The sequence below is a fragment of the Phaseolus vulgaris genome, chromosome 2, assembly GCF_051622355.1.
Source record: "Phaseolus vulgaris cultivar YP4 chromosome 2, ASM5162235v1, whole genome shotgun sequence".
Lineage (NCBI taxonomy): Eukaryota > Viridiplantae > Streptophyta > Magnoliopsida > Fabales > Fabaceae > Phaseolus > Phaseolus vulgaris.
In genome coordinates, this window is record NC_143499.1 from 36,926,932 (window position 1) to 36,949,341 (window position 22,410).

Here is a 22,410-nt window from a genome sequence, read left to right on the forward strand (position 1 = left end):
TTCTTAAATAACTTTTGTTATATTCTCCCAATGTAACTTTTGTTTGTATTGTGGACTCTCCCAATGTAGCTGTGTTGTAATCACTTTTTCACGTCTTCCTTCACCTGAATCTGCATTCATTGATCAGTATCATTTTCATTTTCCGTTCCACCCATAATCACTTGAGCATATTTTGAGCTTGTTTTCTTTCTTCATACTTTTACATATCTTTTTGCCCTTGTGTTGTTAAGTTGTCCTTGTGCTCTATTAGTCTCTCTTGTCAGTTTGTGCACTATCTCATTATGATGGTATCTTGGTCTGTTAACATATATCATTCATACTTCTGATCCTTATGCTATCCAGTTGTTTCTCAAGTGCCACCAGTTCTAAAATTCCAATATATATACCTCACATATCCGAATTGTTGCCCTCTAAGTGTTTGAAAATTTGTCCACATTTCATTTTCACCATTGTTTAACAGAAAATGAGTGAAGAAAAAGGATGTTTCATCCATTATGATAGATGATCTGCTTTTGGTGATTACACATATTGCGATAACGGTATGAGTATTAGTTGTTAAACTTGCAGACAAGTGATGGGTGGGGCGAGGAGGACAAATAAAGAAACTCTTTCCAAAAGTAGGTACCACACTTTACATACTGTTCTTCCTCCTTCTTGCACATGATAATATCCCTAGCCAAGTCTTTGATTTCAATGCATTCAATTTCAACCACCTAAAGGTGAAAGAGCTGTAACATCAACTAACTACCAGTAACAAGAAGTCACCCATTTAAGGTTTATTCAGGAACATTTTTCTTATATTCATAAAAAAGGTGCAATAATTCTGGGATATTTCAACTATGAAATGGCACATGGAACTTGACCTCTTCATCCCCTCAAATATCATCAATCAAGTGATATTGCATGTGGAGAAAACTTACATATAATATTATAAATAATTTTGTAGTTATTATCTAATTATATCATATCTAAATTTTGACTTTGGTATATAATGTATTCAATAAAATAAATTATAAATATATTTAAATTTAATTTTTTTTATAAAACTCGTGTTAACATAGTATGATAAATCTTATAAAATATAAATTAAAGAAGTAAGACTCTAAATTCAAATGAAGAACAATACTAGCTAGGAATAATTATATTAAGTTAAGTTGTATCTTCTTGTACCTCTATATTTTTCTTCCTACACCTATACATTATTCAAAATATCCAAATTATCCTTGATAGTTTTGTGTGGTTCTGAAATAGAGGGTATTCGGTAAACTAAAGGTATTTTCAAAATAAGAAATTTGGAAGACAAAAAATCATTCTAGAATATTGTTTCCAAAATACTTTTCTTGACTTTTGGAATGGTAAGTCTGAAATTTATAAAATGTATTTTGGAAAAGATATTTCAAAATGGTTATAGATTATTTTTCTGGGAATAGGTTACAGACTACTCACTACACCAAAAAGTAAAATTAGCTGCAAAAGAAAGTGAAGGTGATGCTAGGAACCCTAAATAGTGTCCACTAAGCCTTCATTATTAAAAAAAATAAAATAAAGTGTGGGTTATATGGACATAACCTAAAAAAAAGTGTGTGAGTCAAATGGTCACAACTGGAACTATAAATAATAATAAAAATTTAAAATTTTGTAGGTTAAGCCTACGCAAACATAATATATATATATATATATATATATATATTTTAAATTAAAGTTAAATATGTAATAAAATTATGAAGGTTAAGTCCACGCTTGTTTAAAAATTGTGTGGTCAATCCATTGACTGAGTCCATGCTTCTTTGAATAAACAATATAAAATATAATTTTGTGTGGGCAACATGTAGACTAAGCCCACGCTTGTTTAAAAATTATGTGGCCAACATGTTGGCTAAACCCACACTTCTTTAAATAAATAATATAAAATATAATTTTGTGTGGGGAACATGTAGGATAGGCCTACGCAAAAAAAAACTACACTTTTGCTTATGGATGCATAAATTTGGAAGTGATTTTTATATATTTTGGATTTTGAAATCTGGAAGGTCATTTTCGTATTTCATTTAAGCTTCTAGATGGTCATATCCGGAAGTGAGTTATGAGTTCTGGATTTTTATATCCGGAATGGTGTCCTATAAATGGTGTTGAGGATTGAGATTCATAACTCATTTATATTTGCTTACAGATTTTGACATTTAGAAGGTCATTTATGCTGTCTAGGTAAGCTTCCGGATGGTGAAATCCAGAAGTGACATATTAGTTACAGATTTGTATATCCAGAACTTTGTGATTTGATTTATGGATATGATTATCCGAAAGACAAAAATTTAAATCATTAAGGACAAAACAAACATTTCACGTTCATGTATTGGGTGCAAGTCTAAATTGATATGGTGTAGGGAGAGTTAGCCTAGTTATAATACTTACAATATGGGCCAAAATCTTGTTCTGAGCTGCTGGCCATTTTTTTGTTTAGAGATTTGCAAGGGCCCGTTAATAATATCAACTATAACAGTCCAGAATACTTAAATGTAGTTTATGCTAAATGAATTATTGTTTGTTATTGCTTTACTCTCCAGACTGCTGTGCAATATTATTTAAATTTATGTCCACTTACATAAACAAGTATCCAGAAAACCAGTAAAAAATATTTTATTTTTTTAGTTCATTTTAACAATATGCTAAATAAAAAAAATGGACAAATACATGTTTCCAGTTTACTTAATTCAACTTTTTAAGCTTTGAAAGACTTCTTTTTAGCAATGATTTAACCTCAATACGGGATTGATGTAGTTATTTTTTCAGCAATGATTTCAGTGAAAGGGTTAAGTTATATGTATAGGATACGAATGCTAGAGTTATAGAATGATCCTAATATTAATTGGGTGTTTTTTTTTCTAATTATCAAGTTTCTCTTTTTAAAGGTAAATAATCTTTATTTTGTCTTTGTGTGATTCTAGTATTTAATTATTGATTTTTTCTCTTTTTAGTTAAACCTAGAATGAGTGTACTACTTATATATATTCAGAACATTTGTTTTGATTTGAATAATAGTAAAAAATGATATTCATTCTCATGTCGTTTACCTTCCTTTTACTCTTTTGTTCATCTTTGTTCTTTTTTATTCATCTATGTTCTATTTCATAATATGGTATCAGAGCTCTGATTAGAACTCTGGTTGCTACATTTATCTATGGGTGAAGTTGTTGATCCTACACAATATCTTTGTTCACCTTACCATGTTAGTTCATAAGATAATTCATCATTGAATACAGTTTACTTTCTCATTACACAACAAGAAAGACAAGTTTTTTATGATCAATCTAAGACAATGATTACTACTAGCAAAGGAGGATATTATAAAAACAATACTACGACCTATGGTGGATACGGAAGAGGAAGCTATATAATCTTATGCGCATATAAGCCTTTTGCAATCCAAACAACCAAAATTATTATACACATTTGATTCATTGCGAATAAAAAAGCATAGTGAAGGAAAAACCAAATAATGAAGGAGTTTTGTCTAACAGGATAAAACTTCCCCAAATACACATTTTCTTGATGTAATAAAAATATACAAGAGTTGAACCAATCTAATAGAGAAAAGTAGCAAAGTCAACTAAATGAATTGATTGGTGCAGTTTCCTTATGCCCTGGATATGATGGAATGCTCTGTTCATTCCAGAAAAAGTTTTCAGGATCAATTTCAGTCTTAGCCTTCACCAACCTTTCAAAATTATTCTTGAAGTACTTCATACTATAAACTTTTCCATCTTGGTAGTTATTTTTACCATGATTATTGATACCAATATCAAGGTCTCTGTAATTAAAGTAGGCACCCCTTGGATTCTTGGACACAAAAGGAGTCATGTAATTGTGCAGCACTTTAATCTCACTCAAAAACCTTTCTTCTGCAGCAGCTCCTAGTTCCTGCCAACTCACAGTGTACTGAATCTTATACAGATTTCCTGCTCGGTGAGGAAACGGAGTAGAATCAGAAGGGACCTCGTTCATTTTCCCTCCGTAAGGGTTGAAAACAAGCTCCACTTTTCCCAACTCAATCATCTTTTTCCATATCCATGTCAACTCTTTTCTTGAAATTGGGGTCTGAACATAATCAGATTTCCTTTTGTTGGAATGCACAGAGTAATGGGTTCGGTCAAGCAATGCATTAACTGAGGAGCCATCATTGTAATTGGCCCACCAAACCACAGAATCAATCCACCTCATTTCATGACAAAGTTCCTTCTTCAGTCCCAGCAAAGGAAACTCCTTCCCCAACAATGTCACGAGCTCATTAGCCTCTCCAAGAAATAATGCCTCAACTGAGGCTCTGATGGTTTTCTGTCCCTTCACAACATTGGAGCGCACAGGTTGTAGGACAAGCCTCAAGAAAAGCCTATCATCTGTGTGTGGTGCAACCTGCTGCCACTGCACAACTAGATCAGTGGCATTCTGCTCCAAAGTCTTGTCAACTTGAAAAACTGTGACCCTATCTGGCACAGCAACAAGTTTAACAGTGTATGATAAGATGACTCCAAAACTTGCTCCTCCCCCTCCTCTTATAGCCCAGAAAAGATCTTCCCCCATGGTTGCCTTGTCAAGAACCCTACCTTTGACATCAACAATTTTAGCATCAACTACATGGTCAACAGATAACCCATATTTTCTTATCATGTTACCATACCCTCCTCCACTCAAGTGGCCACCAACTCCTACAGTTGGACAAGCCCCAGCAGGAAAGCCATGAACTTTACTCTTCTCCCAAATCCTATAATAAACTTGTCCAAGACTGGCACCAGCTTGAATCACAGCAATCTCATTTTGCACGTCCACTGTGACATTCTGAAAATTGAACATATCAAGGATGACAAAGGGTCCCTGGGAGACATACGAAACACCTTCAAAATCGTGGCCTCCACTCCTGATTTTAAGTTGAACATCGATGCTTTTGGCGCACACCACACTGGCTTGTACATGGTTTTCACTTTGAGGGGTGACAACAAGTGAAGGCTTTTGGATGGAGGGGGAGGTGAACCTTGCATTTCTGGCAAAGGCTCGAAGAACTGAGGTGTAGGATGCATTGGTTTGGGCATAGACTATGTTAGAAACATGATCTGGTTGGTTTGTATGGCTTTGAAGACAGTGAAGAAAGGTGTCGTAGATGGATGTGGTTGGCAGAGAGTTAGAGAGATGAAGAAGCAGAACAATAACAGAAAGAAATGGTAGGGAAATTGGGTTTTCCATTTGTTCTATTCCGGAAAGCTTGGTACATGGGTTGTCCTGTTATCACTTTCTGTATTCCTAGTTGGACCACCCATTATCTCTTCCTCGATAGTGGAACATAATAATTGAGTTCCGTTATCAACCCCCTCGAAGATATTTTTATTTCTCAACCCGTTTCGTTTCATAACTCAATTATGCCAAAAGTGTGTCAGTGTTTGTCCTGTGCTCGATCTTTTTGTAGATTTGTTCATGTACTTTGATGCACATGGGTAACATGCGCCCAATATAACGATCAGAAAACTTACAGGGTTAATGAAATTCAAATGACAGAAAAGTTGAATGAAAATCAAATTCGTATTCAGAGAAAATGATTACAGGTTTCATGGGTGTTGGGGTTCTTATAGGCCTCCAGACTTCAAATTCACTACAATACAATTGAAAGTTCAATTGTTCAGAGCACAATAATTAAAGTTCATTCTCAGTGAAGCCTTGTCCTATTTTTAGTTTTTGTCTTTTCTTTTAATACTTTTCTTGAGTAGGAATATGCTTTGATTACAATAATTTTATTAATCTTTTTTCATAATTCTTGAAATCCGAAGTGAGGGGCCGCCTAAAACATCCATTCTCACAAATTCTTGTTCCAATCTTGTTATGTTACAACCTTTCATATTTTCAATTTGGAATAGCAAATTATAGAAGGTTTTTCGATCATATTTTAGGATTATTTCTATTGATCCTATGTCAAGGATTACAAAGTGATAAAATTCTTTTACACTAGACAACTTAATCATTATTAGATGATATAATTAGATGATCTAATACTATGTTAGACGGTCTCATAAGAAAATATGAATTTTGAAGATAAGAAACACTGATATGTTAAAGATATAACAAAGTTAAAGTTAATTGATATGCATGTATCAAAGCTTTAATTAATAGACAATCTACAATTTTAACATACTAGATGGTCTTAGAATGATTAACCTGTTAGACGGTCTCGTTTTGTTAGACGATCTCAGAGAATTACAACTTACTACACGATCTCAAAATGCAGTAAGTTTTGGTTGGTTTATCCTTTTGTTTTCACTACAGATTTTATTAGTTTATATGATAATTTTTTACTGACTTTATTGCATTAAACACTTTTTTGTTAAATTAATTCATTGGGTTTTACTAAATTAATTTACTAACTTTTCACTACATATTTTTCCTCATTTTTTCTCAAATTATACTGACTTTGCTGCATTAAATTAATGGTTTTGTGATTGGATTTTACTAGATTATTTTACTGGCTTTTATATACTGGTTTTTGGGCAAGATTTTTTGCAGAATTTATTGTATACTAAACATTCTTACACTAATTTGTGTCATAATAATTCTACTATATGTATGAATCACATGGTCATGATGTATCTTATTGAAATACTTACATGTGGATGATTAAATTTTCAAGGAATAAATCGGTAAAAGCTATTATCTTGTATGATTGGAGGGTGGTGTTAAGATTACTCATTCATCTTGATTATTCATTACAAATGTTATTCTCAATGTTCTCCTAATGTTATTCTTAAGTATCTTCCCCTAATCTTTTTAAAAATAAAATTTGATTTATTTACTAATTTGGATACCTCAATAGATGGAGGTTGGACCTTGGAGATTTAGATGATAGTAAATACAAGATGAAAATTTCTTGTAATTAACATTGGTGAAACTCATTTATCCTGACTACTCACTACTTTAGGGATCCAAATCTTTCTAAAAACCAAAAAATATGGTTTATATATATATATATATATATATATATATAGCACTACAGTTTTCTCCCATGTTTTCTGAAAAGTAAAAATCTGATCCAATTACTATTTTTGATGCAATCCTAACTAGCATTGTTATGAGTCTTTTGTTTTGTATTTTGGGGTGCAGAATTTTGTGGAATTGGGTGGCTAAAATGGGTGAAAGAAATTGTGAAGCATTGGTGTATGAATGATAATGAAGTTTAAGAGATGTTAGGCCAACTCCTAATAAGATTCAAGCAAAACACTAATAGAAGTGTAAACTTGAGAGTGAGAATTTGAAGACAAAGGAGCTAGCAACTTGGCAACATTTCTTTATCAATTCAAATGTAATTTACAAATGGGCTAACACTTGTATTTATAGTGCTATGAGTAGTCAAGGTACAAGCTTTAACCCTAAAAAAACTCTTTAGATGGTCTAGAGTTGCATTGTTGTCCAAGAGGCTCAATTGTAACTCTAATTAGACTCTTTCTTTTTCTATTTACACCCTACTCTAATTGGTAAAATAGGCCTAAAACATGGTCCAAGATAAAGTATATACTTTGTACAAATTTATAAGACTAGAAAATTTGGAAGAAAAAGTTAAAAATTAATTCTTCATAAAAATAGAGTTTTATGACCTTCTTCTTCCTTTCTTCTAGTCATATCCTTCCGAAGCGGTACTCCATATTTTTTATAGTGTGTTTCATCCAAAATTATTCTAAAAACTAGAAAAATATGATTTATTCATTTACTGCTTTTATGACATTTTTATTTATGTAGAATATATATCACACTTTTTTTTATCTTCTTGTTTGACACATATGAAACCTATATCAATTTAAAATAGATTAAGATGAAACTTCACACCTACCCAACCCCTTTACAGTAGATACTGTAACTTATTTCTCATATATAGTTGGACCACTAATGTAGCATAAATATCTGTCACTTTGAAAGGCATATGACATTCCACTATCACCTTTGCTTAAATTTTAGATGTTCCACTAGTGTTGGATGGTCCAGGTGGTGTCATTTTACCTTTCACCTACAATACCCATGAATCCTTTAATTAGTTTATTTCCCCAACCCATGTAATTATTATTATTATTATTATTATTATTATTATTATTATTTAAGGATAGTAATAGAAGGAACAACTGAATGTAAAAAAACAAAATTTATAAAATTTATAAATATATGTATATATAATTTACCTTATGTAATATAAATGACTCATGATATGAAGATGTATGTGCAACATGTTATATTTATAGATCTTATTTTGAATAGTCTAATTATTTGGTTTAAATTTAGTTAAAACATGAAAAACTGACTAGACCGTGATGTGCAGTAAAACATGTTCATAAACTCTGATTTTGAATTATCTAACCACATAATTATTTTTAATCAAAGAATTTTCTAAATAGAATTCCATGTAAAGCTTATTAGACGCGGTAGTACAAACATTAAACGCTCTCTGCAACTATACATGAACTCTGGTAGATGCTCTTTGCAAACATTACTTTCTTTATCTTTATTTCTTTTTCCATTTAGTACGAGAATTTTAGTATGAAAATTTGAATAGTATACAATATATTCCTTATATAATTTTTACTATTCCATATCGATTAACAACATAATTAGTTAGTATTCATTATTAATGATTTTTAAAATCCAATTATTTGTATTCAGAATAAAAAACATAATACTTATATTTAATTGGATAGACAAGAAAAAAATGTTATATAAAAATTATAAAATACCTTATGAGAAGAGCATATTTCATTTTCTATTCTAAATTGCATCTTGTTTTAGTGATTTGCACAAATTTCATTCATCTTTTCAAAATTGTTTCATTGAAATTTGATATAAAAGTAAAAGAAAATAAATGAAAATTATGTCTTGGTTAAATAAATGATATCTCAAAAATAATTCAATTAAATAAGATAAAATCTACTTTAAATTTTACAAACTTTTAAAATAAACTTATTAGTGTTTATTTTACTTGTATTCAATTAGCTGGGTACTACCAAGAAAAAAAAAATTTACTCTGTTTTAGAAAAAAAATAATTCTAACCTGCATCCATACAACCAAAATTAATGTACACATTATCAAGTAATGAAGGAGTTTTGTCTAAAAGATAAAATTTCCCCAAATACACATGTTCTTGATGTACTAAACATGTACAAGAGTTGAACCAGTTTAATAGAGAAAAGTAGCATAGTCAACTAAATGAATTGATCGGTGAGTTTCCTATGCCCTGGATATGATGGAATGCTCTGTTCATTCCAGAAAAAGTTTTCAGGATCGATTTCACTCTTAACCTTCACCAATCTTTCAAAGTTTTTCTTGAAGTACTTCATACTATAAATTTTACCATCTTGGTAGTTATCTTTACCATGACTATTGATACCAATATCAAGGTCCCTGTAGTTAAAGTAGGCACTCCTTGGATTCTTGGACACAAAAGGAGTCATGTAATTGTGCAGCATTCTAATCTGAGATAAAAACTTTTCTTCTGCCTCAGCTCCTGGTTCCTGCCAACTCACAGTGTACTGAATCTTATACAGATTTCCTGCACGGTGAGGAAACGGAGTAGCATTAGAAGGGACCTCGTTCATTTTCCCTCCATAAGGGATGAAAGCAAGCTCCACTTTTCCCAACTCAATCATCTTTTTCCATATCCATGTCAACCCTTTTCTTGAAATTGGGATCTGAACGTAATCAGATTTCCTTTTGTTGGAATTCACCGAGTAATGGTTTCGGTCAAGCAATGGATTAAGTGAGGAGCCATCACTGTAATTAACCCACCAAATCACAGAATCAATCCACCTCATTTCATGACAAAGTTCCTTCTTCAGTCCCAGCAAAGGAAACTCCTTCCCCAACAATGGCACGAGCTCATTAGCCTCTCCAAGAAATAATGCCTCAACTGAGGCTCTGATGGTTTTCTGTCCCTTCACAACGTTGGAGCCCACAGGTTGGAGGACAAGCCTCAAGAAAAGCCTATCATCTGTGTGTGGTGCAACCTGCTGCCACTCAACAACTAGATCAGTGGCATTCTGCTCCAAAGTCTTGTCAACTTGAAAAACTGTAACTCTATCTGGCACAGCAACAAGTTTAACAGTGTATGATAAGATGACTCCAAAACTTGCTCCTCCCCCTCCTCTTATAGCCCAGAAAAGATCTTCCCCCATGGTTGCCTTGTCAAGAACCCTACCTCTGACATCAACAATTTTAGCATCAACTACATGGTCAACAGATAACCCATATTTTCTTATCATGTTACCATACCCTCCTCCACTCAAGTGGCCACCAACTCCTACAGTTGGACAAGCCCCAGCAGGAAAGCCATGAACTTTACTCTTCTCCCAAATCCTATAATAAACTTGTCCAAGACTGGCACCAGCTTGAATCACAGCAATCTCATTTTGCACGTCCACTGTGACATTCTGAAAATTGAGCATATCAAGGATGACAAAGGGTCCCTGGGAGACATACGAAACACCTTCAAAATCGTGGCCTCCACTCCTGATTTTGAGTTGAACATCCATGCTTTTGGCGCACACCACACTGGCTTGTACATGGTGTTCACTTAGAGGGGTGAGAACAAGTAATGGCTTTTGGATGGAGGGGGAGGTGAACCTTGCATTTCTTGCAAAGGCTTCAAGAACTGAGGTGTAGGATGCATTGGTTTGGGAATAGACTATGTTAGAAACATGATCGGGTTGGCTTGTATGGCTTTGAAGACAGTGAAGAAAGGTGTGGTAGATGGATGTGGTTGGCTGAGAGTTAGAGAGATGAAGAAGCAGAACAATAACAGAAAGAAATGGTAGGGAAATTGGGTTTTCCATTTGTTCTATTCCGGAAAGTTTTGGTACATGGGTTGTCCTGTTATCACTTTCTGTATTCCTAGTTGGAGCACCCATTATCTCTTCCTCAGTAGTGGAACATAGAAATTGAGTTCCGCTGTGATCAACCCCCTTGAAGATATTTTTATTTTTCAACCCGTTTCGTTTATTAACTCAATTATACCAAAAGTGCGTGTCAGTGTTTTGCCTGTGCTCGATCATTTTGTAGATTTGTTCATGTACTTTGATGCAAACGAGTAACATGCACCCAATACAAATATATATATACACCAGATGGCATCGGAGTTGCGCCGGAAGGCTACACAGTAATTTATATAAAAGAGTAAATAATTGAGAAGAAGATAAGGAAACTTACGCGGTTGATGAAATTCAAATGACAGAAAAGTTGAATGAAAATCCTCAAATTCTTATTCAGAGAAAATGTTTACAGAGTGAGCAAGAAGGTTTCATGGGTATCGGGGTTCTTGTCGGACTTCAAACTCATTACAATACAATTGAAAGATCAACAGTTTAAAGTACAATAATTGAAAATCTTGTTTTTCTTTTTTGTTTGTACAAGAGATATCTCTCTCAATGGGATTTTGATGATTTTGTTCAGCTTTTAATTGTTATCCGTTTCGCTTCTCACTTTTTTTCTCGCCAAACTAGAGGTTGAGAGTCTCGAAGTGATCTCCTAAGTGATCTCTCGTTATTGTATTTTTTAAATGTTTAGAGACTACAATGAAATGAAAGGAGCTTCATTTGTTATAGAGTATAAAATATTAGTATGCAGTATATATTGTATATAATAATACTTGTTTTTTTTTGTTATGTAGTAAGGCTTTTTTCACCTCTTTCAAAGAAGGGGGCACTCAACCGGTTTACTCAGCTTCCACCCAATTCAGTAGATAGCTTCAAAGCTTTGTCAGTCAAATTTAACACTCAATACGCCACGAGCCGACTGCACCACATATCATCTTTAGTTCTTCTCAATGTTAGACAAGAGAAAGGAGAACCTCAATTCATGGAAAGGCTTAGCAAGTTGTCTCTAAGCATCAGAAACCTTATGCCAGAGATTGCAATGCACCATTTGATATAAGCTCTCCGACCCGAACAACTCACGGATAGTCTTAGAAAAAAACCAACAAAAAACTTAGATGATTTGAGAAATCTATCAACTAAATTCATGCAAATTGAGGAACTACGTGACTATCACAGGAATGCTCGAGTAGACAATGGAGGAGACAAGGAAAAGGAGAAAGACCAAGGTAGCCGGCATGTACCCGATCGTTCTGATAAATTCAGAGATAACCAAGGCCCTCGATTTCATACATACACCCATTAAATGTTGATCGGGGAAAAATCATGGATGAAGCCGTGCATGCTGACCTGATCCCAGCATTGAAAAAGTTGTTAAGTCTAAGGGATGTCGACATGTCTAAACAATGTCATACGATCGAAGAGTGTTAAGCTTTAAAGGATAAGATTAAAGAACTCGTCCAAGTTATTCACTTACGCAAGTTTGTTCAAACAACGAACAGAAGCTCATATCAATCTCCACAAAGAGAAAGGTCTTCGTCCAGGGAGGAACGAAGAGAACCATATCCTCGACGTGGTCTAGAAGAACGATCATGACACCTCAAGGACGACCGACGTCCTACAAAACAACAAACAAGGAGCAAGAGCCCCAGACAGGGTGATCGTTCAAGAAAAAGTGAAAGTCCTCGGCATAATGACCGCTCAAGACACGACTTTCGTGAAATCATAAACACGATTGCAGGGGGATTTTCAGTCGATAGTCGTGGCACAAAGGAGGGACGATCATGTCATTATGATCGGCGTTCTTCGTCAAGGAGAAAAAGTCCCAAATGTTGTTAAGGATGAGGCGCTCAGAAAGTAATAAACACAATCCCTGGAGGATTTGCATGCAGGGATGCTCCAGTTCAACCCGCAAGAATGATTAAAGGGTTATCCAATCAGTCCCTTCAACTATTAAAGACCGACTGAGAATCCATTCAATTTTCTTTTCAAATGATGATTTCATTGCTATTGATCCAGCTCAGGACGACCCTATGGTCATTACAGTAGAAATTGACAAATTTGCTACCACCAAAGTTTTGGTAGATCAAGGTAGTTCAGTCGACGTCTTATATTGGAAAACCTTAAAAACAATGAGGATTCCAGAGTTAGAAATCCAACCTTATGATGATCAAATAGTAGTGTTTTCGGGAGAGCAAGTAAATACTCGATATTACATTGACTTGTATACAACGTTCGACGAAGGCAGATACCTTTGCAAAACCATCAAAATCAGGTATCTTTTGGTTAATGTTAATACTTTATATAATATTTTTCCCGGACGATCATCCATCAACCGCCTTCGAGCAATAGTGTAAACTCCACACCTTGCTATGAAGTTTCCATCGGCTTCGAGTGGCATAATCATTGTTCATGTTGATCAAAAGGTAGGTCGAGAGTGCTATGTTCCAAGTTTGAAAGTCGAGCCAACCAATCAACTACGTTGCAGAGAATCACCACGCGATTGGTCAACAGAATATAGAAGAGGACGCTCACTAAGGTCCAAAGGGTCGACCAGAGATTAGTCTCGAGAAATAAAATCTCTTAGAGGAGAGCATATGGTTGCATTAGTCGACTTCGACTGAATGATGCTCGTATTGAGCCTGGCAAGGGTCTCCGCCCGCTATCCCTACGTGATGAAGAACATGCAACACTCATAGGAATTTCATTAAAGCTGACCGACGACAAATTAGTAAGTCAAACACTAATTGATAATGTTGCTTTGTTCGCATAAACAACCACTGATATGCCCAGAGTAAGTTCATATGTCATTACACATCGTCTTTCAATTTATAAAGAAGCAATACCAATCACCCAAAAGAAAAGAAAATGGGTGAAGAAAAGCGCAATGTCGCACGTAAGGAAGCCGACAAGCTCGTCAAAGTCGGTTTCATAAAAAAAGCACACTACACCACATGGTTGGCAAATGTGGTCATGGTAAAAAATCTAATGGTAAGTGGAGGATGTATACGAATTATACCAACCTCAACAAAGTTTGTCCAAAAGATTCTTATTCTCTACCAAGCATCAACCATTTAGTTGATGGAGAGGTCAGTCATCATATTTTAAGTTTCCTAGATACATATTCAGGATACAATTAAATCCAAATGCATCCAAGGGACAAGGAGAAAACAACATTCATGACCGATTGCAATAACTTCTATTATGAAGTCATGTCGTTTGGCCTAAAGAACGTTGGTGCAACTTATCAGAGATTGATGAATTATATTTGATCCTGCCTGTTGACCAGAACGCAAGAGCCTTGCCTCGTCAAAGGTAGCTTCCTCTGGATCGGCTTTGCACCGTGTTAGCTTCCGCCCTTCACCTTGATTCACCTCAAGAACCTGCAAAAGACAGAACGGCGCCGCTGTGGCCGATCGCGCTCCGACGCTCAAGTCAGCGACTGAACCACCAAAATACTAAGAGAAAACTAAGAACTCCAGGAACCGTGCAATGTTCTCTCTCAGCGTACTCAAGTTCTCGCAAGCGTAAAAGAAGTATTCTAAAACACGCTACCTCAGAAGTTCGTTAGAATCCCTTATATACCTGTGCACTTTCTCTCTCCTGACAGTTACACATCTGGACATGTGGCTCGCATCCAGCTGTACACGTGTCACCATCTAGAGCATCCTCTGCTTGAGCGTCACTTCTTACTCTTCAGGCTGTTCGACTAAGTTACCCATGCAGGAAGTAACTCGGTGTATAGCTGCCTTGGAGCGCGATCTCTTCTGTGTGGCGAGTATGGGTGTCATCATACACACCTTCCCTGTGGTCTCGCCGACCGCCATTATATTATCCTATTATGAAGATCCTAGCTAAGCATGATTTGGTCGGACGAATGATTAGACGGGTGGTTGAATTATCTGAATTTCAAATCCAGTATCAACCAAGAGGGGTAATCAAATCTCTAGCCTTAGCCGATTTCACGACTAAACTTAGCCCCTGATTGGACGAGGATGAAAATCTCCCATGGACCTTACATGTGGATGTTCATCCAATGACAAGTCATGCGAAGCAAGTGTAGTGTTTGAAGGACTAGGCGAAAGTTTGATTTTGAAACATAAAAAAAACAAGGAGAATATGAACCATTCTAGCCGACCTCAATTAGCATATGACATGGAAGCTCAACAACTTATTTGTAGAAGCGACTCTCAGCTAGTAGTCAAACAACTTAAAGAAGAGTATACACTCAGTCGTTATTGAATTGTATATCAAAAGATCAAACCGACTACATCATGTGTGAAATACACGAAGGTGTATGCATGAATAATTCAAGAGCAAGAACAATGGCTGCTAAGGTACCAAGGGCAAGATACTATTGGCCGACTGTGCAAGGCGACTGCACAAAGCTTATTTGTAAATGCCTAAAGTGTCAGGAGTACGAAACTTTATCTCACCAAAAGCCTGAGAACCTGCACTATACCCTTTTCCCATGGCCCTTTGCAAAATGGGGATGAAAATCTTTGAGCCCTCCAACCCAGGTAAAGGACAATGTAAGTTCCTCTTAGTTGGAATTGATTATTTTACTAAGTGGATAAGGCCAAACCATTAATGATCATTACAACATGAAACGTTCAAAATTTTGTATGGAATAATATAATTTGTCATTTTGGCATACCACATGTCATCATCACTGACAACGGTTGACAATATATCGACCGAGGACTCGCTGAATTTTATGAAAAACTCAACATCAAGCACATCAACAGTTTAGTGGAACATTCTTAAACTAATGAACAGGTCGAAGCTGCAAACAAACTAATTCTTAATGAATTGAAAAAGAGACTCGACAAGCCAAAGACAAATGGACCGAGGAACTCCTTAAAGTCTTATGGACTTACAAGTGGATGTTGCAAACCACCATTCAGAAAACTCCTTACAGCCTAACGTACAACACTGAAGGTATGATCCCAATTAAGGTAGGGGAACCTTCATTACGACATCAATTATTTGACATTAACATAAATGAGGAGAGCCTATTAGTCGAACTCGACCTCATCAACAAATTCAGAGACACTAGAAGAAGCTTGTAAGATTCCGACGCAAGAAGGTATAATTCAAAAGTAACAACTCAAAACTTCCAAAAGGGGGACGTTGGTGCAATAACTTACGCTGTGCATACACATGTACATTACCTTTGCCTGATGTATGAATAATTATATTTATGCTTTGAAATTTTAATGAATAAATTTTATGTCTTTTTCAATTTACAGTAAAAAAAGATAATTACTACATCATTTATCTAAGTAAAGATATGTGTTTTAAATGAATTAAATTCTACATGGCTTTAATTTAAGTTGATCTATTTTTTCAATAAATTATTAATTAATTTAGTTTTTTTTTTAAATTAATAAAGTAATGCAAGTAATAGAAAATATTTTAATACGTTTCAGGTACAAATCCCCACATGCAACACTTTTTAATTCGTCTTTTCAGGTTTCATAATGGATGCAATTCATTCATTCAGCTCGGTTTCACTAACATTCTTTGACCAGAAGCTCAATTTTTGGGGCCTTACATTCATATTGGATTATTGACCTAATTGAGTAATCAAGCTATAGATATCTTTATCTTACAATTTACTTAAATTTAAATTATAGATATCTTATCATAATATGTAACTTGAATTAAAATAGTATATATATATATATTAATCTTATTTTAAGATTTTTTATGTATACCCTACAGTAGATTTTGAATGAGATCATTATCCAGCAACCACTTTCAATACTTCAATGGTTTCCTTTCTTTCCAAAAGAAACATTTGCTTCAGTGTAACTTATTCTCTCTGCTGGATTATTCAACAAATTTTAACATCTTCAATTCGAAAACTCCCACTACACAACCTAATTAAAAGTAAAACAATCTAATTATTCTAACTCCATATTTGATTGCAATAATCATATTAATAACTCAAGGATGAGCAACCCTCCCACCTTTGCCATCAGTTTCCAATAAAGGCTGAAGTGTGACAATTTGGAAGCACCAGATTTACTTGCTCCAGCGTCCAATCCTGCAATCAGTGAAGAAATGACATTAGAAATTTGAGTACTGCATGTCTGCAATCCTAACTTTTGGTTAGAGGGGATCACACTATCATGTTATAATAAAATAATAAGGTATTAACTTCTTCTTTACTGTTATAACCCGGAACTTAGAGAGCCTAATGATTCATTCCAGAAAATCACATACTAAATAAATCAAGTTTTATATTGCATAATTATGTAACTTTTTTACCAACGCCAAGTGCAGTAAAATTCACATCAGCAGGAATCAAAGTGATGCAATTTCTTGAACTACCCAAATTCTACACTATCATAATCAAAATTATTCACTAAAATAGTAGGAACTAATAGGCCAAGCAATTTAAAAGGAACTAACAAGTGCATCAGTTTCATTGTTTGATTATCTATATTGCTAACCTGTATGAGTTGGAATACTCTGTTCATTTCTGAAGAAGTTTTCTGGATCAACGGCAGACTTGATCTTGACCAACCTGTCAAAATTGTCATTGAAGTACTTGACTCCATAAACAGCTCCTTCTTTATAGCTATTATTTCCAAAACTGTTGGTACCAATATCAAGGTCCCTGTAATTTAAGAAGGCACTTCTTGGATTACTGGACACAAAAGGGGTCATGTAACTATACAACATTCTAGCCTGTCTAGTAAAATTATTCTCCAATTCAACTCCTGGTTCATCCCAATTCACCGAGTACTGAATCTTGAACAGGTTCCCTGCACGGTGAGGAAAGGGCGTTGCATCAGATGAAACCTCACTCATTTTCCCTCCATAAGGATTGAAAACAAACCCAGTTTTCCCCAATTCAACCATCTTCTTCCATATCCCTTCCAAACCCTCTTTGGAAATTGGTTTCTGCACGTAATCAGATTTCCTCTTGAGGAAACTTGCTGAATTTACATTCCTGTCAAGCAGTGCATCAGGCTTTGTGATATTGTCAAAATTTGCCCACCAAAGCACCGAATCAATCCAATTCATTTCAGTGCAATTCTGCTTGCTCAAGCCAAGAGTAGGAAACTCCTTCCCCATCAATTTAACAACTTCATCAGCCCCTCCAAGAAACAAAGCAACGACAGTGGCTCTGATGGTTTTCTGGCCCTTCACAACCTTAGAACTCACAGGCTGCAACAGCAGCCTCATGAAAAGCCTATCATCAGTGTGCGGCGCCACCTGCTGCCACTGCAAGACAAACTCAGTGGCACTCTCATTCTTATCCAAACTCTTTGCTACCCTATAAACAGTAACAACTTCAGGCACTGGAACAAGTTTAATAGTGTATGATAAGATGACTCCAAAACTTGCTCCTCCCCCTCCTCTAATAGCCCAGAAAAGATCTTCCCCCATACCCTTCTTGTCAAGAATCCTACCCTTGACATCAACAATTTTAGCATCAATAACATGATCAACAGCCAACCCATGTTTTCTCAACATGTTACCATACCCTCCTCCACTCAAGTGGCCACCAACACCAACAGTGGGGCACACCCCAGCAGGAAAGCCATGAACTTTACTCTTCTCCCAAATCCTATAATAAACCTCCCCAAGTGTGGCACCAGCTTGAACCACAGCAATCTCGTTTTGCACATCCACAGTGATGTTCCTGAACTGAAACATGTCGAGGATGATGAAGGGTTGGTCGGAGACATACGAGATGCCCTCGAAGTCATGTCCACCACTCCTGATCTTGAGTTGAATCCCAATGTTTTTGGAGCAAATCACAGCTCCTTGGACATGGGGTTCTTCCAAGGGAGTGACAACAAGCAAGGGTTTTGGGGTTGAAGTGGTGTTGAATCGGGCATTGCGAATGTAGGCTTGGAGAACAGAAGAAAAGGAGGAGTTGGTTTGAGCAAAAACTATGTCGGAAACGTGGTCTTGAGATTTTGTGTAGTTTGTGAGGCACTGGAGGAAAGAGGTATACACAGATTCTGCTGTCGGTGCTGCCACCGAAGCAGTCACACTGAGAAGAAGAAAAAGCAAAACCCCAGATGGGAAGAGACTTAAATTTTCCATTGGTTTGGTAAGTACAACTGTTGGGGTTATTGATTATGAAAGAGAGTTTTCTTACAATAATATTTGTTTTTTCTTCCCCACGCTTCTAACGTTGAAACACCCACAGTTTGAATTGTCAAAACAAGATTACATGCATCTCCTCTCAGAGCCAAAGACAGAACTAAGACACATACATATAGAACCCTCGTGTTCCAACTACATCGTGCATTCCCTTTAAATGCGGCACCTTGTTGGGGGACACGTAATTGTTAAGCAATCTTGGTTCTTCATAGTTTGCACAATTCTACACGTGCATTTCTTCTGTACACTTCTTTTAAGGCTTTGTTTTCTTTAATAGTTCAGGAGGAAAGATGTGAATAGATATCAATGATTTGGATTAAGGATGTGTAGGGAAAGGAGAGAGTGAAACTGTATGAAGAGTGATTTCTCTCTTCTCTTCATATGCAAAGATTTGAGGAGAAAACCACTTAGGATGATGTTTTTTTTTTTTAGTATTCTTTTTTTTGTTTTGTCATTCATGCAATAATGTATATATATCACAATTATCATATTATGATATTTCATACTTTATTTTATATATTTTTTCTTCTTTATAAATAAATTTGTTGTACAATTTACTCTATATATAATTTTTTTTATTATAAAATATCTACATGGTTATGTATCTACATACAATCTAAATCAATGAATATAGAAAACTTTCAAAATGTATAAATAAATATAACAATATATTTGTATATATTTAAATAATATTATTCTTATGATTATTTTCATGTTTCGATAATATTAAGTAACTCGTATTTTTTTCGAATATTTAACGGTATCAAAATAACTTATTCAATTGTATTAAAAATAATTTAAAATATTTCAATTAACTCAAATCTACATAAAAATACATCATATTTCATTAATTAAATATTTTTAAATACAAGGATAAATTTGTAAAGTTACAGTTTACACTTTTAAAAATAATTTTAAAAACATCAACCATTTCATTATTCACAAACTCGCATAAACTTTCCTCACACACCACCCTAACATACCATAATTTAAACAACCTCACTTTCTTCATTTTCTTTTCACATTCTCAAATTCATTATAAGTTTTCGTCTTCTTCCCATGAAGCATCATAATTTAATATTGGTTCTGTTTTATAGAAAGCAGTAAACAAATGGTGATGATGCTTGTGGCTGCTCCGATAAACATCGTTGTCTTTGTATTATTCTCAGATGTCTTCATGGGAAGTTTTTAAGACATGCATGCTTTCCTACCATTATACAAATAAAAAATCGGATGCTGAATATAAACTACGCAATCTCAAAATGCTTCATTAATCAAGCTGGCAAGCAGATTATTAGCGATTGATTAATGGGCCCAAATGTGGCTTTCTTTTCTACCATTTGATAACTACGTGTTGACCGATCGATTCTATAACCAGTAATCCTGTGTGTTGCCACACTCTTTAAAAATAGAATAGTCTATAATTTAAGTATATTGAAAGAATACATTTAATTTGTACAGGGTTTAATCAATCTTTTAACCCCTTTTTAAATCTCATATTTCTTTTAACATTTATGCTATGATCGTTATAGTTATCTTCTATTCACTATACAAAATATATTACGATTTTTAAAATAACAGAGGTTAAAGGAATCATAGTAACCTTTTTATAAACAAATATAAAATTTACATTGATAATAAATTTATCTGATATAAACAAATATTTTCTACATTAATTAAAAGTAGTAAAAACGAATGTAGTTTGAATTATTCTTGTTCTCTTTTCTATTTTGGTTGGGGCTCAAATTAGTTAAATGTAAAAAAATATTTTTTTTACAAAACTTTAGAATAAGTGTACATAGATGTTTTTATAGGATACAAACTCATATTAGAAGAAATAAAGTATGTTTCCTAAAACAAAACTTAATTATATGGTCTTAAGTAATATTACAAAGTACTTCATTACATATAAACTCATTATACTTTTGATTTACATGCATTACAAAAAATATGAAATAAAGAATTTGGCTTTAAAGGAATATATATGATAATCTAATTTGAAATGTGAAAAATGTCAAGCATTTTCTTATAATAAATATTTTTTTATTCCATAAAGGAGATTTTTATCTCCCAAAATAAATGTATATTTTATCTCCTTAAATGTGTATTTTATAAGTGAAGAAATAGAATTTCAAAAAAAATTTATTTAAGAGTGATTGAATTGGAAATAAAGAGAGTTCTCTAAGAAAAGAACTCGTGTTAGATTTTGTAAATAAATTTATTCAGTTATCACACACAAAATCAGACATTGCTTATGCACGTAAAATATCTCAATCTAGCACAAAAGCTAGATTTGAGCATTTGCTTAAGGTGTATGTGAAGGACTCTAGATGGAAATCATACTAGATGACCTTAAATAAAGATTGGCACCCCTATGCAATTGTACTTTGACGAAAAATTAACCATAAACATTGTCCATAATCTAATACAACATGATAAAATCAAACTTATTGAAACTAACAGACATTCATCAAATATGATCTTGTAAGAGGTCTTGTGGTTACAACCTATGTCCCAATAGAACTTTAGATAGCACCTATTTGCACTAAGGAGCTTACTCGGAGCATATTCTAAGATCTTGTAGGCAAATTGGAAATTATTGATATTCATTTACTAACTTGAGGGGAGTATCATAAATAACACACTATTAGGATAAAAAAAAACATCAATATCTCCATAGTTTTAGAAGATTCTTTTTCATTTCAACATTTTTTATTTTCTTAATTTAGAGAGTTTGATTATTACAAATTGAGGTGATAATAATGCAATTAGTTTAATTGTTATCAATAAAATAATTTTTTAATTCCTTAGTTTAAGTTATATATGTATATACACACACTCTAAAGAAAATTCACCATCCATCTATCAATGTTTTAACAAACTTGAAGACCACATGTAAATATGAAACTGCATAATAACATACTTTGGATGACCAATGATATTTAAGTGTACCTTCCCATATAGGATAAATTTTAATAGAACCCTTTTAATAATATGGTATAAACTTTAAAGTCAAGATTGTCATTTTGTCAACAATTATTTTAGTGACAATCTTAAACTCAAAATTAGATAAGACAATGACATGAAGATTCTTATTTATTAGCACCATGTTCCTTGGAAATGAACACCACCATGTTGGAGTTATAACTAAGAGCAATCTATCTATTGAGGAAAAATCGCAAAACAATTTAAAGACATAAGAAAAGATCAATTTTCAAAGCTTGTGATAAAAGGTATCACCAAAGCCATCAAGGCATAGGACATTCTTTCCGCTTAAGAAGAAAACAACTTTATAACTTCCTCCATAGATGGAATAACAAGAAATTCAACATTATTTTGAAAACTTATGAGTTTAGGAATCATATCATAAAAGTATCATTGTCTTTGTAGTTGTTATCA

General features: G+C 34.2%; 3 protein-coding genes across 3 annotated transcripts; all 3 read right to left on the reverse strand.

Annotated features, from left to right (window-relative positions):
* Window positions 1–3,494: 3,494 nt before the first annotated feature.
* Window positions 3,495–5,646, reverse strand: LOC137811763 (berberine bridge enzyme-like 21). The gene has a single exon (XM_068613597.2). The coding sequence runs from the start codon at window positions 5,233–5,235 to the stop codon at window positions 3,604–3,606; it is 1,632 nt and encodes a 543-aa protein (XP_068469698.1). The 5' UTR covers window positions 5,236–5,646; the 3' UTR covers window positions 3,495–3,603.
* A 3,430-nt stretch (window positions 5,647–9,076) lies between these two features.
* LOC137811764 (berberine bridge enzyme-like 21) lies at window positions 9,077–11,545 on the reverse strand. Its single transcript, XM_068613598.2, has one exon. It carries the CDS (start codon window positions 10,918–10,920, stop codon window positions 9,220–9,222), a length of 1,701 nt encoding a protein of 566 aa, XP_068469699.1. The 5' UTR covers window positions 10,921–11,545; the 3' UTR covers window positions 9,077–9,219.
* Window positions 11,546–16,627: 5,082 nt separating this feature from the next.
* Window positions 16,628–19,309, reverse strand: LOC137811765 (berberine bridge enzyme-like 21). The gene is made up of 2 exons (XM_068613599.2): window positions 17,343–19,309; window positions 16,628–16,933 (listed from the first exon to the last, which is right to left on the reverse strand). Exons 1-2 carry the CDS (start codon window positions 18,949–18,951, stop codon window positions 16,821–16,823), a joined length of 1,722 nt encoding a protein of 573 aa, XP_068469700.1. The 5' UTR covers window positions 18,952–19,309; the 3' UTR covers window positions 16,628–16,820.
* Between the last annotated feature and the right edge of the window lie 3,101 nt (window positions 19,310–22,410).